Source organism: Ambystoma mexicanum, chromosome 14 (assembly GCF_040938575.1).
Source record: "Ambystoma mexicanum isolate Mex_15411 chromosome 14, UKY_AmexF1_1, whole genome shotgun sequence".
NCBI classification, from domain to species: Eukaryota; Metazoa; Chordata; class Amphibia; order Caudata; family Ambystomatidae; genus Ambystoma; species Ambystoma mexicanum.
In genome coordinates, this window is record NC_090940.1 from 652,781,280 (window position 1) to 652,799,143 (window position 17,864).

Sequence of the window (17,864 nt, forward strand, 5' to 3'; positions counted from 1 at the left end):
ATTTTCTCAATCTTGGCGATAGTAGACTACAGTGGATCTGGCGACGGCTCCTGTACAGATTGATAGCCAGCAAAGGATATTCTTGGTTCTGGCTTAACCAGGCTTGTTTCAAGGACGGATGGTGCACAGTAGACTCTTGTTTTCTGTGGCCCCCTATTGTGTGAGGGGACTTTGGGGAGTGTATCAAGTCTCTGCAGGTCAAGAAAGATGCCCACAAAGTTCCAGGCAGATTGCTTCTTCATGAGACTAAGCACTGATCATTACCTTACGACCCCGTGTATTTGTAAATTGCAGGCCGTGGATGTTGTTGCTCTTCCAGGGATGGTGCAAAATGCAGTTCGTCTTGACTGGTTGGGCCCACCAATCCAAGGGAGGAAGTTGTGTTTGGATCTTCCCTGTTGCTCAGAAGTGAAGGTCGAGAAAGCCGCAGTTACACACTGGGCTCCGACTGTCTCTGGAAGTGGTTGACATCTTCTTCCTCAGTCTTTTTTTCCAGATTCTTTTGCTCCAGGTCCTCTGGGTTTATGCAGGAAAACTGGCGGAGACCACCAATCATATCCCATGTACCAGTCCAATTTGGAGATGGCTGTCCAATGGGGACAGCCAGCCTCTCGGTCAGAGCAGGTTTCTCTCAGGCACCCTGCAGGACAAAGGACCAGGTGTTTCAGTGACCCTCTCCTCTTCCTGTCCTGCCAGTCACTCAGTCCCTTTACAGGCTTTCCGAGGGAAGCCCAATGAAGACCAAGAAACTATAGGAACCTCCCCCACCCAGGTAGGTAGAAGACCTAAGAAAAGACAAGCCATCTTGTTGTGGGCTTAAAAAAATACAGCCACCATTTTGCGTCCATGATTGACCTCCGTGTGCCATACTACGGCCGCGAGGACAACCTGCGATAACAGTTCACAAAGTAATTTAAAAGGTACACTGCCACCAGCCTGAAAAGAGGGAGATGTCCTGTAACCAAAAAGTTACTGGAGAAGTGAACAATGGGAGGCAGCGTTTCCCTTCGGCGCTCCACATAATCTGGGGTATGCCGTCTCCCTGTCTTGGTAACAGGGTGTTAACCAAGGGAATATAAAGAAACATTACAGCGGAACCTCTACGAGCTTCCAGTAAAACTGCACAGAAAGTGCTGTTTACTGCTTCATTAAAATGTAGATGCCAGAAAAGTTGGAGGAAAGCATGACTCCAAAAAGAGGTTAAAGGGTTTCCATGAACAGAGTAAAGAATAGGTAGCATGAGGAAGGTTCCCACTCACTTTAGAGAATTAGATGAATATCTCAGAGTCAAGGAAAAAGTGCTGCGGGACTTCACTCAAGAAGGAAAATCTACTCGAACATAGTCTTTGAATGGGGACATCGTGGAGATGTTCTCCAGCTGTGATTTTGATGGGCTGGTTTGCTTCCATCGAGAACAGGAAGTGCAAAGTCTCCTCACGGAGTTCCTTTCAGGGGGCACGTTGGGAGATGCATTGGTGATTCCCTTGGAGTTGAACATGGTACATGCATTCTTTATTCCCGCTGATTTCACCAGTTGCTGAGGAAGTGAAAATAAAGCTGGGCATCCAATATCCGGATTGTGCCGGACTGAGGACGGATACAGTCCTACCTAGAAGCTGCAGTTTCTCCTTGGATGGTGCATTGAAAGGATCATCTACTGATCTAGATTTCACGGCAGGATGCTCCACCTCAATTTCAGGACACTCCACTTTTAATTTTCATGACTAGTGTAGTGAGCGGTTGGGATTTTTAAAATTGGGCTCTCAAAGAATTCCACCTTGGCTCCCTTTGGGAAGTTTAATCACCGTTTTTAAAGTATACCTCCTTGATTTTTAAACCAGTTATTTTCACAACCATCTTTATTACTGAAACATATAAAAACAGATGGCTACATATTATAGAGGTGGGGAAACGTTGAGACAGAATTCCTATTTTTGAGGATTCTAGGACACTTTTTTCGGCCCACTCAACGTTTAGCTTTTTTTCCCTGCATTTTTGGGATTTCTTTTTGGTGGCCAGAGGTAATTTTTTCAGCCCTTGCAACCCTTTTTCCCTTGCATAACTTGGTATATTGGCCTTGTGGGTTGCCTCCTTCTTGAACAGGTCCATGAGTCTTCTGAGACCCTGCAAGCACCTCCCCTGGACCCTTCCCTGTGGTGTCCCCAAGGCTCCTGTGTCTCTCCCTCACTTTACAATATCGTCACAAACTTGATCGACCTCCTTGACTCATCTCCTATGCCAACTACCTGACGACACCCAAATCCTCACCCCCCTGCCTGGTTCCTACGAGGATGACACCCTTACCATCAACAAAATATACTGGGCTATCCAGACCTGGATGGCTGCCAACCACCTGTGCCTGAACGACGACCAGGCAGAGATTCTACTAGTGGGCTCACCTGCTTTGCTCAAGAAACTCAGCAGTGAATTCACCTCCTTCACCATAGATGGAATCCAGATACCAGTCTCCTCAACTGTAAAAAAAAAAAAAAAAAAAAAAAAAACAAAAAAAACTGGGGGTACATCTGGATGCCACCCTCTTTCACCAAACAAGTAAAAGCAATCGCCTCCTCGTCCACATACACTGCGAGACTCATCAACACAGCCAGACACTTCCTCTCCCCAAAAGTTGCCTGACCATTTCCAGAGCAATCATTGGAGCAAGACTGGACTATTGTAATGGCCTCTTTGCTGAAACAGCCAAACAAAACCTTGATGGACTACACGTAATTCAAAACCATGCACTGCAAGCAGCCCTGAACCTCTCTAAAAGAGAACACATCTCAGCCACCACGTTCACTGGCTACCCATTTGTGAAAGGATCATCTTCAAAACACTATCCATCACGCACAATTGCCTCTTGAACACTGCACCTGAATACCTAACCCGGAAAATTGAAAGATCCAAGTCCACCAGACCAGTAAGATCCACCCATGCATGTCGCCAAGCCGTACAAAAGGTGATAAATGCAAGAGGAGGAGGGACTTGCTTCTCCTCAGTCGCAGCAAAACACTGGAACGCCCTCCCTCCTGACCTAAGAGTGGAAACCTCCTACTGGCCATTCCGAAATGCCTTAAAAACTTGGATTTTTGCCTAGGTGACCCCTCAGGCTACAAGACTCCCAACTGGAAGCAAGAATGAACCCCGTCTCTCTTCAGCCACCTTCATGACTGACCATTGTTATAAATGTAGGCACCTGCAACCCGTTGCCCACTGATCACCTGACTGCTTATGTTGGCCAAATATCAATGTTACATAGGGTGCCCATTTATGTTTAACTTTCAGTATAACCTGCATTGTCTCTCCAAAGATCACTTTAACCGGATTGCAACAGCACCCTGTTTTAGGGATTAGGCTGGTGGCAGATATACTTATGTTTTGGCTTCAGCAAGGGTGCAAGCCATTTTACAGCATTGATGGCCAGATGTACCTTTTTCGGTAGCCTTTGGGGGGGGGGGGTTTGCGAGGGGGAGGGCAAAGTTTAAACAATTTGTTTTTTTAAATCGGGTGCTGTCGTTTTGTTTCAGACCTTCCCTTTGTTTAGGTGACCACAAAGCCTTCGAATGGCCACTCTGATCTTGTGGGCTCTTTGTGAGCCCACAGTGGTACCATCCATATTGGTCCTAACTTGTGTAGGCCACTATAGGTACTTGGACTCTACCTCTCGCTTCATGTGGGGCTGGCTTTGGCTAAGTGGCAGTTGCAGTAACCAGACTCTATAGGTTCCCACAATACAGCTTCCTTCCCTTGCTGATCAGTGAGTCACCCTAGATGCATATACACTTGCTCATGCTCGCCCCTTAGCCAATAAAGGGGCGAAAAACCATGTACTTATAAAAAATATACACATATTTTAATGTTTATCAAAAACACATCACATTCACAATACATTTTTCTTAAACATGACACATCATTGTGATCCAAGCCCATTATGAACCACATACATCTGGGCATACATTTTACACGACTGGCATAGAAGCTGACACTTCAACAACCCTTTCCTATGCCTAGATGTGGGGTTCCTATGCCTAGATGTGGGGTATTTGTATATTTCAACCACCACTGTTTCTCATGCCCTCCTTGATTTCTGTGGACAAAAAGGTTGTGCCAACACTTTAAGAATGTGTTTCTAGAACCAACATAGATCTTAAACATAAGAATATACATAGAAATGCCTCCACTTTGTATATCCTGTTGGTGCTGTCTTCAGGGCACTCAGTCTTTTTACATGTTCTGGTTTTAACGCATATCATCACGTGTCAGTTTGCCAAAATTTCAACATTTCTACAAAACAAACAAACATTGAATCTTAAAAACATGGTTTCTTTTCCTTTGTGCATAACAAGTAGTGCATCGCATCTATTTCAACTTTACCTCCATTCTCAGTATGGAGAGCAGGGTTTATTTCTTCATGGTCTTATTACTTTCCCATCTTTACTTGATATTTACACATTTTGCATATTCTCATCCTCTTACCACATAGTTATTTCAAGGAAGCGTTACCCAATTTATATCGCCTCTTACCATACATTATATTAATTTGCCATAAAACGGGATTACCCCTGTCTCTCTCAAAGATTTTCTATGAGCTAAACATTTATTTGATATCTTAATTTTACGGTCTTAACAAGTAGCTTCTATTATTTCCAATCAGGTAAAGCCTAATCACCCTTAACATGTTCGCACTATTTGAGGGCTTAGCTATTAAAAGCAGGGCAATGGTTCCCCACTGCTATCCTTGCTTCAAAAAGTGCGGATTGTGCTTTTACTGCAGGTCGCGGTGGCACAACAATCTGTCTGGACACCTACACCAAAGATCTATAACAAAACGGAGAACCGTGTTGTAAAAAATGTATACTCCTGAACACAAAAATGATTGTACTTACTAGCTCTTAAGGCTTATCTATTTTACTTTACCCCACGATTTTTTATATCTGGAGGAAGTATTGTGGTTTTCCACCACATTTGGCGTCGTTTTCTTGCTACGAGATCTAGATAGCCAGACACAAATAAAGGAAGTGATTAGATTTCCCTTGCAATGGTGCATTAGTGAGAATTCACTCATTCTGCATCCATCTTACCTAGTAATCTTTGTTTGTCTCCCGTGTAACTCGCGCACGCTGGTTTCCTCTCAGAACGGTGGAGCGAATAGTCCGTCCCATCCGCCGTCTGAAATAGCCGACAGCCTTATCTCACGTGAGACGTACGCAATCCCGTGCGTTTCTTGCTAATGTAAACGGCAGCCATCTTACTTTGGCTCCCTCATCCGCCATGATGAAGTGGGTATATAAACTAGGGTCGGTACTTACTTCAGACATGATTGTATACGTGTGGATTAACCATTGCAAACAAAGTTTCAATCTACACCACAAATCGTCTATGTATATTGCAAGTATGTGGACATATGTATCAAATATTGTTATATTCTAATGCCTAAACCCATTTGTTTCTTGCTCACGTGACCGGCGGCCATCTTGCTTTGGCTCCCTCATCCGCCATGATGGAGCGGGTGTGTTAACTAGGGTCGGTACTTACTTCAGACTTATATTTGTATACGTGTGGATTAACCATTGTAAACAAAAAGTATCAATCTGCACCGCAAATCTATGTCTATGACAAATATGTGAACATATGTGTCAAGTATCGTTATGTTCTGATACCCAAACTCAAGCTGTATCCTCTTGACAGGGTCGGTACTCTACACTATATACGCTCCTCATTCAATATCTTTTGAGGAGACAAAGACAAACTCTGGTTTGACCAGTCGGACTCCGACTATGTGTATATTCCAACACATCCATATCTAAACCACTTTACATTTTTCATTTTTCATGGTGAATGAATAAAGACCATTCAATCGAAATGTTTAGCCCATTTTTTACACTATCTAGAGAGTAAATCCATTTCTGTTCAGCCTGTCTTAATTTCAAATCCCTGTTGCCCCCTCTAGGTTGGGGGAGTATCATCTCAATGATGAACCAGTGGATATCGTCCACTTCATGTCAGGCGCTCTTAAAGTGTGCTACCAGAGGTTTCTCCGGTACCTGATTCTTCACACAGAATCTGTGCTCACAGATCCTCTGATGAATCGGTCAGTTACAATTCGTGAAGTTTTTTAACTCCCATTTTCTTCCTTCAAGGTCGACAAATTTCACATTGGATGTTAACTTGCAAACCGAACAATGCCCACAGATATAATGACCCACTACCGGTGGTAGATTCCACAATGTCGGTTGGGTCCTAGACCTCTCTTCTGTGGGAGCTCTATAGGTATGCACCAATTTGTCTCTCAGGTTGGGCATACGCCGAAATGCAAAACGTGGTTTGCTGATAGACAAGTCGTCAGTGTTAATGGTGTTCCAAATTTTCAGGATACACCTGCGTAGCTTATTACTGACCGGTGAAAATGTGGATACACACGTAATCTTGTCTTCTGTAACTCTTGGTTGTGGTGTGAGACAATCTTGCCTTTGAATGTTTTTCGCTCTTTTCATGGACCTACGTACGATAAAAGGTGGGTAACCTCTCGCCTTAAGTCTAGTCGATAGATCTTTGCTATTTTTCTCAAAGTTCTCTTTATGGGTACAATTTCTTCTGACATGTAAGAACTGCCCAAACGGCAAATTTTGCATCTAGACTCACTCTGATCAGCAAGGGAAGGAAGCTGTATTGTGGGAACATTTAGAGTCTGGATTTCATTGTCCTCACCCACACAGCCCCTAAAAAGAGGACATTTGTAGCTCATCAGAATTGATGAGTTGCAGTAACCAACCAGCATATTTCTGCATGCTCTCTGGATAAGGAAAGGACCTCTATTTCGATGTTTATCTTGGTCTATGGAAGCCACTTTTTGTATAAGGTTTTCTTGATCCTGCTCTCCCCTCAGAGTCCTCATGGACCCTGGCTGTTCTTGCCTTAATTTGGGCCAAATTACTCCCTGGCACTTTCTGCCACTGGCCAAAGAAGTCAATATTTCCATAGATACCTCTCTGTTCTTTTACATTCATCCGCAATGCATGTACTTGCAGAATCTCTCTTCATCCCAAGTAACATAGACATAGTTCTATAGGAATCGGACACTCCAGAGTCAGAGGACCTCTGCCAGCCTAAAATCGGCACCTTCACTACTTTATTGTCCCCTAAATTTGTGTGGGTGTCACCACCACCCACCGACTGGGTCAGCCTTATGAAGCAGTCCCTGATCACAGGCCAGCTCTGCATAACTTCTTCCTGCCCACCCTCCACTCTCTCGTGGCCTACAAGTTGCTATCACACTTGCCCACACTTCAGCATTCACCTTGGTGTTCTGGGGCACAATGTGCCATCTTTCTCCTCTGCTGTGTGCCGTCCTCCTGAGGATTAGAGAAGACTGTTGAACTGCATTCTTGGGTGAGAGATGCTACCTGGTGCGGTTTTCTGTTCTCATATAGGTCATCCACAAGAGCATTCCAATAAAAGCCATTAACGCAGACTGAGTGGTATTGAATATGCCCAGCGGTGAATTACTGGCTGGACAGCCAAGACAAAATGACCATCTTGGCCTTGGCTCATCTCAGCCATCTTAATTCTTTTTATTTTTGGTTATGCCAGATTACAGAATTCATCATTCAGTCATATTCATGGAGAAAGTGAATTGGAAATGTTGGCGATTAAAAGCAATGCTGTAACATTTGCAGTCTCTTGTGCAGTCCTCGGGTGGAACAGATTGGCAAACCTTTCAGTGACATTGACAGAATATGTGACTGATTCTACCCAATTGCTTTCCAGAGAAATGGCTTCACAAGTAAGTGTGTCACAACCCCAACAAACTTCCTGATGTATTGCCCTGACCTATTTAGAGCTCTTGTTCATTCTCACCGGCATTGTAAAAGCACTGAACTAATATGAGACTAACTGGCCCTAGCCACATAGCCCAATTTCACACTTATTTTGCCATTTTTTTACATGGCTGTAGATCATATTGTGAACCGGTGCATGCTGTAGAAATAGGCAATTCACCTCTTTTCTTTGAAATGTAGTGCCTGATCCGTTTTACAATCCACAAGATAAGACGCAGACTTGGAAATAATGCTGTAAAAAGAAATTAATGATGCTGTTGCTTTTTTGTCCTAGTCTCTTTACACATGTGTCATCCATTTATTTTTCCATACAGCGCTGTCCATTGGGAAATACAATCTTGAAGGTCAAACTGCTCGACATGGGAGAACCACGTGCTCTACTTGCTACTGCTCTTTCCCCTCCTAAAATCTCTGATATTGAGCACACAATCCTCGTCCTGAAAGAGGTAACGCTTTGGGAGACGAGAACCAAGCATAGCTTTCTTAAGGTGTATCATTTGTAATCTGTGCAGAGGTTTTATCAGATTTTTCATGGTACTAAAATGTAAGATACTGATTTTGAAATCCCCCTGCCACAGGTTCCGCACTATCCTCCAACAAACACACACCTGTGGCGGATCAGACCGCTTGATGTAAAACTTAAGATTAACCATATATTCACCAGCAGGTTGTGGTCGGGATAAACATCTACAAAGTTAGTGGGTTATCTTTAACAAAACCGGGTTTCCCTCCTTAAAGTTGGTTGTAAGTGATCCCTTTCTTTTATGTACACTGCTTGCTGATCTGGGTTTACACTGCCCGGTTCAGTAAGCCAAGTGGACACGCAGCTTGGTGTGCAGTCTTTACAGATACTCCTAGGTCTTTAATGCTTGGTCCTGTATGGATCCCAGCATTTATGCTTGCTGGACAATTGATAACTGTTTATCGCTACATTATCTTCTGCCTCTCAACTCTTCAATCGGCTTAGATTAATCTGGTGTGCACATCTGAAGGACTTGTAATTCCTCCTGTTAGGCGAGATTGTATGCAGTACCTTTTGGGTGCACTACAACAACCCTGGCCTCCTGGCAATAGGAACCCAACCGTTGATATAAGTCTGTACTACACAGGTTGGTAGCATGTTGAGAAGCCAAGCTTTTCTCAAGGTGGCACAGAGATTCACAGTGACAAGTATTCAAATACACACACAAGGTTTCTTTATTAAACAATTATTAATGTAACAGTTAGAGTAAGCCTTCTTCAGAAGGGAGCAATATAAAGCAACACATATAGAGCTGGTTCTATTCAGGCACTCTGGCACACTTTGTCTGCCAGAGTGCCTGAATAGAACCAGCTCCCACTGGGGATCTGGCTGTTCCGATTGGACAGCCAAATGCCCCTTTCTTTAAATTGCTAAGAGATTGCAGAGGAGTTTGTGCTAGAACTATATCGAAGGCGAGGCTCCTGGAGTGAAAAGCAAGTAGACCACAGGAAACCATAGTAACCGAAGATGATCAGATGCCTGCAGACCCTTTTCAGCACTGTTAAGCGACTACTGCTGTCCTGACCCAGTTTTCTGTGCGACAAACTCCAAAGAGGACTCCTTCCTTCAGGCTGGTGGGAACAACCAGTTCCAAGTCTAACTTTCTTTTTAACCCTTTAAGTACCATGGGTATTCCCCCCCCCCCCTAGTGCCAAGGCCTTTTTTTAATAATTTCGGTATGTGGCCATTTATTGGCTTGTAACGTTTTTGTTACATGTGATATCTCGGCCAAATTTGCTCCTTTTTTCCCCACATGTAGGCGGTCGTAACGCCACCCAGGAATCATAGGTTGCTGTAGGGAGGTGAGAGAAAATAAGCAAAAAGGGCGAAAATGTTGTGTGTTTTCAAGAAATGGCAATAAAATGTTGTACAAAGAAGCCTGTGTTTTTTTTCCTTGTAAGAGCTGGGAACAAATGGTTTGCTGTGCTGACTTCCCCAATTTCCTGGCTTTCAAGAACAGGTTGAGTGGAAACGAAAAAAAAAGATTTTGATGTGGTTATCAACTGTTTTGTGAGAGGTAGGCGATTTTGACCATTTTTGTCAATTGGACATGCATGGACGGAATGGAAGAAAAGGGTAGGAAAGCCGAATTGGAGGACAGAAAGGCATATATTTATGAAAAGTAGACAAAATTCCAAGTTTAGGAAGCGGTGATTTGCGTAGGTCGGGCAACAACTAGGTACGGGAAAATGGCATAGATTGGGGAAAATCGGGAACATGAGCGAAAAAAGGTATGTGGTGGACATGGTTGGCTTGGTACGGCAAAGGCTTCTATGAATTTTGAGAAAAGCAATGCTCCACTACATTCCCCCGACTCTTGCAGTTAGGAAAGCACACATTTTTTGTAGTGTTTTCCAAAACAAACAATACCACAAGCCAAACACTGAGCCATGGTACACAGTAGTTTTATGCTTACGGCCTGAACAGACGCACTTAGCATGTGTAAATCAGGAAAACCAATGTGGTGAGGAACGGCAAGCATACTTTTTTTGAAAGAGCACAGGCAGACCTTTTTCAAGGGTAGGTGACTTGTGCAGGTAAGTGTATGGTGCCTAAACCAGCAACTAAATGTAGGGCACATTTGGGAAATGAAAGGGTTGTGTGACAAAGGGCTCCAGCAAATGTGTCAAAACGTTAAGTGAACCACACAAACACATCAAATGTTATACCTTCCCGCGTTCCCACAGGTGTCCCGATGAAAACGGTACCTCACATGTGTGGGTGCACCTACCTGGGCGCCAAAGGGAAAGCCTAAAACGCAGGTAACCCGTAAGTCGTTTTGGACAGCAGAAAATGTTGAATTTTGCTCAAGCCCACACCATACACATTTGTGCCTAGGGTTTCCAAGCCACCAAGGAAAACTGGGAACCCCATGCATTTCCGAAAAGAGGACACAGATGGGAATCCGCAGAGGGCTGACTTGCGCAAATCGGCCCAGAATTTATTACCCAGAAGCCCCGGCAAAGTCTGAAATGTGCCGAAAAAACAGTTCTGGGTAAAACATTCTGGTCCGCTCTGCACAAGTTGGACCTCTGTTTACAAAACTTGCCTTTTCGCAGAGGGGCACATTGGTGTGCCAATCTGGCCCCAGGGTGCCCAACCCTTACTGCCCCACCCACTGGGGGTCCTGTCCCACAATTTTTGATGGCCCTCTTCCCCCTCACCCCAAATGGGTGGCGTGGGCACCTCATGAAGGCCTCCCTGGGCCTCCTACAAATGGCTGCATGAGGTACACCCCCCTCCATTTGGGGTGGGGGGGAGAGGCCCACCAAAAATGTGCGGGACAGGCCCCCCCAGTGGGGGGGGAAGTAAGGTTTGGGCACCCTGGGGCCAGATTGCCACACCAATGTGCCCCTCGGCGCCAAGGCAAGTTTCGTAAACAGACAAAAATGGAAAATGGTACACTACACTTTAGGGTGGGCTGAGGGGCACCCTAAACCGCCAGGTAATTTTCTAATGTAATGGGGGGTGACCCTCTACCCCACCACACCAAAGGCAGGGGGGGGGCATTGCATGCAGCCCTCCCTGGGGTCAGATGCCCCTTCCTAGGAGCAGATATCTGCCCTCAGGGAGGGCTACAAGGGGTGCCCCCATTTCCCCTTGGGGTGAGGGGGAGAGGGCTACCCCCCCTTTCTGTAAAATAAATCCCTGGTGGCCTCCCCCACTCCCACCCAAAACTCCCTTTTTGTTTTTTGTTTTTTTTTTCTTTTTTCTTTTTTCTTTTGCCCCCTCCTTTGGGGTGCCTGCACCCTTATTCCTGGTGGCCCTCCTCCCCTTACAATTGGATGGGTCGGCCACCTCATGTACACCTGCCTGGGGCATAAATCTGCCCCCAGGGAGGGCTACAAGGAGTGCCCCTCCCCTTTCCACTTTGTGTGAGAGAGGGAGGGCCACGACCCTTTCAGGGGGGCAAAAAAATCCCTGCCGTGTAGGCCCCTCCACCCCATCCCAGTTAATTTAGTATTTTTTATTTTTTTATTTTACCCTCTTACCTGGGGGCAGATGATCAGCCATCTGCCCCCAGGGTTCAGCACATATGGGCCCCCATGCTTTGGGGGCACATATTTGGGGGCACTGTAAGCAGCCCCCAAATTCAAAGACCTCCCTGGTGTCTAGTGTGCATTGCTGCCCGCGCATCGAGCGTTCTTCGCCCTCTCCGCACCCAGCAATGCTGTCACACAGGGGGTGGTTGGAAAGGGGAGAATTTCCCCTTTCCAACACCATTCCCGAAAAAATCCCTGGTGGGTAGGGCCCCCAAAACCCTACCCCGTTCCCATCACGTTTTATTTTTTCCTTTTCTTTTATGCCCCCATCCCTGGAGGGTCATTATATATGTGCCTCCATGCTTTGGGGGCCGGGGGAGATAGGGCTGCTTACGTAAGCAGTCCCCCTGCCCCCCCAGGTCACAAATGTATCCCTGGTAACTAGTGGGCATTGTTGCCCGTGTATCGAGCGCTCTGCGACCGGTCCGCGGGCAGCAATGCTGTCTCAAAGGGTGTCGTTGGAAAGGGGCCAATCTCCCCTTTTCAACGACGCCTCCCTCGATCTCCGGCTTGAAATACAGCCGAGATCGAGGGGGAGAAAGGTGAACACTCCCCTTCTATTTTCACCGCAGCAGCCCGAAATGGCTGCTGCAGTGAAATTACTTTCATGTCGGCGTACTTTACGCACGCCGATGTGAAACTGAAGGTAATCCAGCCCCCTGACAATGAGGGGGACCACCTCCTCACATAGCCCGGGGGTTGGATTACAGTTTTGAGCGATCCCTGCTTTGCAGGGATCGCTCAAAACAAGGTGCCAAAAAGGACGAGCTATCTCGTCCTTGGCACTACGGAGGTAATGTCAAGGACATGATACCTCGTCCTTGGCACTTAAGGGGTTAAATCTGTTTATTGGTTTATAAAATTAACCAAAACAAACAAAACAAGGTTGTATTGCAAAGGTACAGTATATCCACATTTGTAAGACCGTAATGAGAAATGAAAATACATGTATGCATGGTTCAGGGTAAGGGGGGATGAGTGTCCCTGGTTGCCGCGCACCCATAGCCCAATGGATGCAGTGCTACAGGGCGTTTCTGTGCTGAGTAGTCGAACAGTTCCTGTCCATTTCCCCCAGACCTTCAGAAACTTCGGAGGGCTGCCCCTGGCATTGTAGATGCATTTCTCTAAGGTTGCACATCTGTCAATTTCTGTCAAGGATGGCGCTCTGTCAAGAGTGGCACAGGGCCCCCAGGTAGGGTTTGGGTGGCTGTGCTGAAGTAAGGTGACAGATAAGTACACACACAGCAGGAAACTACTCAAGAAAGAAACGTAGCCAACTGTAGTTGTGAACAGAAAGGGGCAGAAAATACAAAGATACAAACAAACTGGATCCCCTCTTGGGGTGTATGCAGATATGGAAAAAGTGTTCCACGGACCTTTGGAAACTCCAGCCTTCTGCACAGATTACTATTACAGAGGCCCACTCTGTCTTCTCATGGCTGGGAACAACAGCTGTGGGTGTCTGTTAAACAGAAAACGCGACAAGGGAAGGGGCAGGGGTTGCCTGCCGGAAACCAACAGTCAAGCTCTGTACAAAGGATCAACATAAGACACAAGAGAGACAAGAACAGAAATAACCAGGGACAAAGAAGTCGAAGAGAAATCTAGCAGAAGGGAAGGAAGGGAAAAAATAGTACAATAGAAGTGGGTAAACTAAAGGGGAGGACAGAGGAGTCAAGGAAGAGAAGGACAGGGATCATGAACAAGGGGTTGCAAACAAGGAAGAGAGCAAGGGAGTAGCAGCCAGGAAAGAGGGGGGGCTGCAAACAAGGAAGCAGGGCTGCAGTACCGAATGGCACAAGGTACAAAAAAACTGTAGTGGATTGCAGAGGACTGTTGTAGGCTGCAAGGCAGAGAGTCCAGAGAAGCAGGGCTGAGAGCTGTAGTAGGCGGCAGACAGAGAGCCCAGAGGAGTAGGGCAGCAAAGAGCGAACCCAAAGGAACAGGGCGTTGAGGCAGAGAGACCAGAGGGTCAGGGCTGAAAGCAGAAGAGAATAGTAGGCTGCAAGGCAGGGAGCCCAGCGGAGCAGAGCAGCAAGGAGCGAGCTCAGAGGAGCAGAGCAGCGAGGGAGGGAGCCCGGAAGGCTATGGCTGTAGGTAGCGGAGTGTAACAGGCTGCAAGGCAGGAAGCCCAGAGGAGCAGGGCTGTGAGGCAGGGAGCCCAAAAGGCTAGGGCTGTAGGCAGCAGAGTGTAGCAGGCTGCAAGGCAGGAAGCCCAGAGGAGCAGGATTGTGAGGCAGGGAGCCCAAAAGGCTAGGGCCGTAGGAAGCAGGGTGTAGCAGGCTGCAAGACAGGGAGCCCAGAAAGAGCACTGGAACAAAAGCAGGAAAATGCAGCAGCAGGAACAGCATACAAAAACACGTCAAAAGGCAAAAAGGGGCTGGGAGGACTCTTGATGCAAGAGACTGATCTCCTGCAGGCAGCTGCTTAAATACCGCACTGCCCTGTACTGAGGCAGGCTAATTGGCAGCACCTGGAGCAGCACACCTGAATACAATCTGCCTCCTCCCCCTCTGGTCCTGAGATGGTGGAAGCAGCACTGATCCCTAGGGCTTCTGGGGATTGTGGTTCCAATGCTGACGAATGGGAATGGCCAGGAATTGATAGCTGTAGCAAGGTGCATTGTGGTACATGTAGTTAGTTGAGTTGAATAAGAAAGCACCAAAGTCACGCAAATGGGAATTAAGTACCAAAGTGTGAATAGGAGTTGTTCCAAGAGTATTCTGAAGATAAATGAATAACAAATAGTCCATGATGGTTGCCAATGTGTGCGCCCATGGCGCAGGCATGACCATTTCATTGACCCAGCGTCCAAAGCTCAGTCTGTCTGAAGATCCCCACGTAGCAGCCGTAAGTCTCTTCCCCAGTCCCAACGCCACCGAGAGGAATGTTTGCTTATGAGCACTTTGGGACCTCCGCTAATACGGGGAATTGGGCACGGATGGTATGTTAGTTGCAGGTGTCTATAGTATGCTCCAATGGGTATGGCAAACTTTTCCTGCATGGCCCTGAATGTCAAGAGGTGCCAGTCTTGTATCGCATAAGCAATGGTTTGTATCCCCAACTCTTCCCACCCAAAGTGACCCATTTGTAGGACTTTGGGCATGTGCATGTTGTTAGATAGGGATTGGACAATTGTTGGTCTCCTGCCCCAACCAATGTGATGAGTCTCTATCCAGATTTGGCAGACATTCTGGGCATATAGTCACGATTCCTGCCCCCCCCCCCCCGCCCCCCCCCCAGTCCCCTGGCATATCAGGCTGGAGCCAGGTCACGGCCGCCTAGTCAGCCCCTAAGGGCCTCTCCATCTCTCCAGACACCTACTTGGACTCAGACTTGGCGCCTTTGGCACCAAGCTCACACGCATTCCTGAGATCCACTTAGTATTGGACTTGCAATGTATTATGGGGCAATGGATGCCCCCATGTAATTCAGTTCCGTGAACTGGATGAGCGGTCTAGTCTTTCGGGTGTGGCTCAGCCCAGGGATACCTGGGATACCTACAGACTATTTAAACCACACCCGGCCTGAGAAACATGCTTTGTGTTTCTCTGCACCTGCAGCGTGACACTCCCCGTGCTCGGATCTCCTGAAGAGGCCCACTTCTTTCTTCAGCGCCAGCGCACCTGCAAGAATAAGAACTTTGTTGCCAATACTCACCTCGAAGAGCATCCAACTTCTGTCCAGCTCTTCCCAGTCTTGCGGATTCCTACGGCAGTCATCTCCATCTCAGCACACTGCGCCCTACCAAAGGGGAGAAGAATAGAAGAAAAGACGTTAGTAAGCATTGTGCAATACTTAGCTCTCTCGAATTTGCAAATAGAGTTTAATCATTACCTGAACTCCCATCGATCGGACAACTTCTGCTCTGGAGCATCCGCCGATCTGAAAAAGGGGAAAAGGCACATCAGGTTAGCTCAAAACATTTAAGAGGTGCCGCACATCACGCTTTCTCACCGCAGCTCATCTCCTCAGCTCGCTTCCATGCTGGGTTACTGCAGCACCTAAAAGGACACGGAAAAGACGAACATTGGTTAGTGCTAAGGAAGCCAATAAGCATCACGCTCTGCATTCCTACTTCAGCAGCGCATCACCATCCTCAAGACCTTCATCACCTAAGGAAAGAAAGACACAGTATTAAAGGGACTAGAGCCATCAGAACTTTTGTAAGACTCGTTCCAATTACCGGTCGGGCTGAAACCGCAGCAAGCCCCGTCTGCCGGGCCCGTGCCAGTGAAGCAACTAGGCACCCTCCAGCCCGCATCACCCAACGCACCCCTGCATCGAAGGCAGGACGGAGAGCGCCCCGCATCAAAAAACAAGGTGAGGAGAGGTCCGGAGGAAGGTTGGGACCCAGGGAAGAAAAGGGGGGCCAGACAAGCAAGACCAATAGGGAATGGACCTCTGATAATATTGTGTTTCAGGCCCAGAGCTTGGTTGAGCAAGTCCAGGGAAGGGTTCGAAGTGGTCGGAAGTCCGGACCGGGTGAGTGGCGTCCCCGTGGATATCAGGAGAGCGTTACACATATCTGGCATTTCCTTTTCCATCCCATATAACACTCAGAGGGGTGCATTTGTGCCCATATTCCTAATCTCTCCCCCTATATGTGGGATCACCGGGTCCCCCTGAAAGCCAGTCATTCACCACTCCCAGCTGTGTAGCTCAGTAGTAAGTAGGGAGACAGGGTAGACCAATTCCCCCTTCCCAGACAGAGCGCTGTAGGGTTTTGATGGCTATGCAGGGTTGCTTCCCTCCCCCTAGGTCTCTTCACGGATGTAAAGATCGTTTGGGGGATATGGAGTGGGGCATTGTGGAGAACATATAGGAATTCAAGGAGTGTCAGCATTTTGAAGGGTGCCGCTTTGCCCATTGGTGTTAGTGGGAGGGATTGCCAGTGGGTCACGTCAGTCCCGAATCTGTCTATTACTGGTTGTAGGTTAAGGTGCAGGAAGTTGTACAGAATTGGGGCTTACGTGGATGCCCAGATGTTCGAAGCTCTGGATGGAGACCGAATATGGGCAGTGCCGTGGGATAGCCTCGATCCCACTGTGAAGGGGAAAGAGAACCATTTTCTGTTTATTCACCCTGAGGCCACAGAATTCCTGGTATTCCATGAGGATGTTCGATACTACCGGGAAGGAGATCCTTGGATTGTTCATATAAATGCAAATGTTGTCAGCATAAAATGACCCATTCTTTTCCTCGCAAATTCTGTCCATTCTCCTGCCACCCGGAGTTCGATCACAAGCGGCTCTGTGGCCAGTGTGAATAGCTGGGGGAGAAGGGGCAACCCTACCTATTTCCCCGCCCCAGCACAAACATCTTGGAAGAAGTCCCATTAATCTGTACCACTGCTTTGGGGGAGTCGTATAGTGTTCTGACCCAGGACATGTAATTGGCCCCAAATCCCATGTGACCCATAATATCCCAGAAGGCTGCCGTCCCATGGAGTCGAAGGCTTTTTCAAAATCCACAGCCAAAAGTGCAAGTGGATCTTCTATCGCGGTTACCCGGTCAATAGCGAACTGTACCCTTCATACATTCATGCGGGTGGATCTACATGGCATTAATCTACATTGGTCTGGGTACATGAGGGAGTGTATAACCCCTAACAGTCTGTTGGCTAAGACCGGGCAACAACCTTGGCTTCTCCGTTGATGAGTAATAGTGGCATATAGGAGACCGACTTCTGGTGGTTTCCACGGTTTGGGGATCACCACAATGGCTGCCTTCCTGAGATCTTGGGGAGCCGCCCCGCCTCCTGGCAACATACGAACATACTGTGCATGTGGCCTATTATCGGTTCTCCCAAGCGCTTCCAGGTCTCTACCGGGAAACCATCCGGTCTCGGAGTTTTCCCAGACTGGATTTGGGACAGAGCAGTCGCCACCTCCTCCTCTGTGATCTCTGCTTCCAATGTGTGTGTCTGATGCTCTGAGAGCCTGTGAATCGTAATTGAAT

The 17,864-nt window shown here is 47.2% G+C and overlaps 1 protein-coding gene across 1 annotated transcript in view; it reads left to right on the forward strand.

Annotated features, from left to right (window-relative positions):
• TDRD9 (tudor domain containing 9) overlaps positions 1–17,864 on the forward strand; it is a 2,559,831-nt gene that overhangs the window by 1,036,339 nt on the left and 1,505,628 nt on the right. Inside the window, exon 15 of the mRNA XM_069638191.1 lies at positions 8,153–8,284. Within this exon, the coding sequence (XP_069494292.1) occupies positions 8,153–8,284 (132 nt within the window). The remainder of the gene's footprint in view (positions 1–8,152; positions 8,285–17,864) is intronic.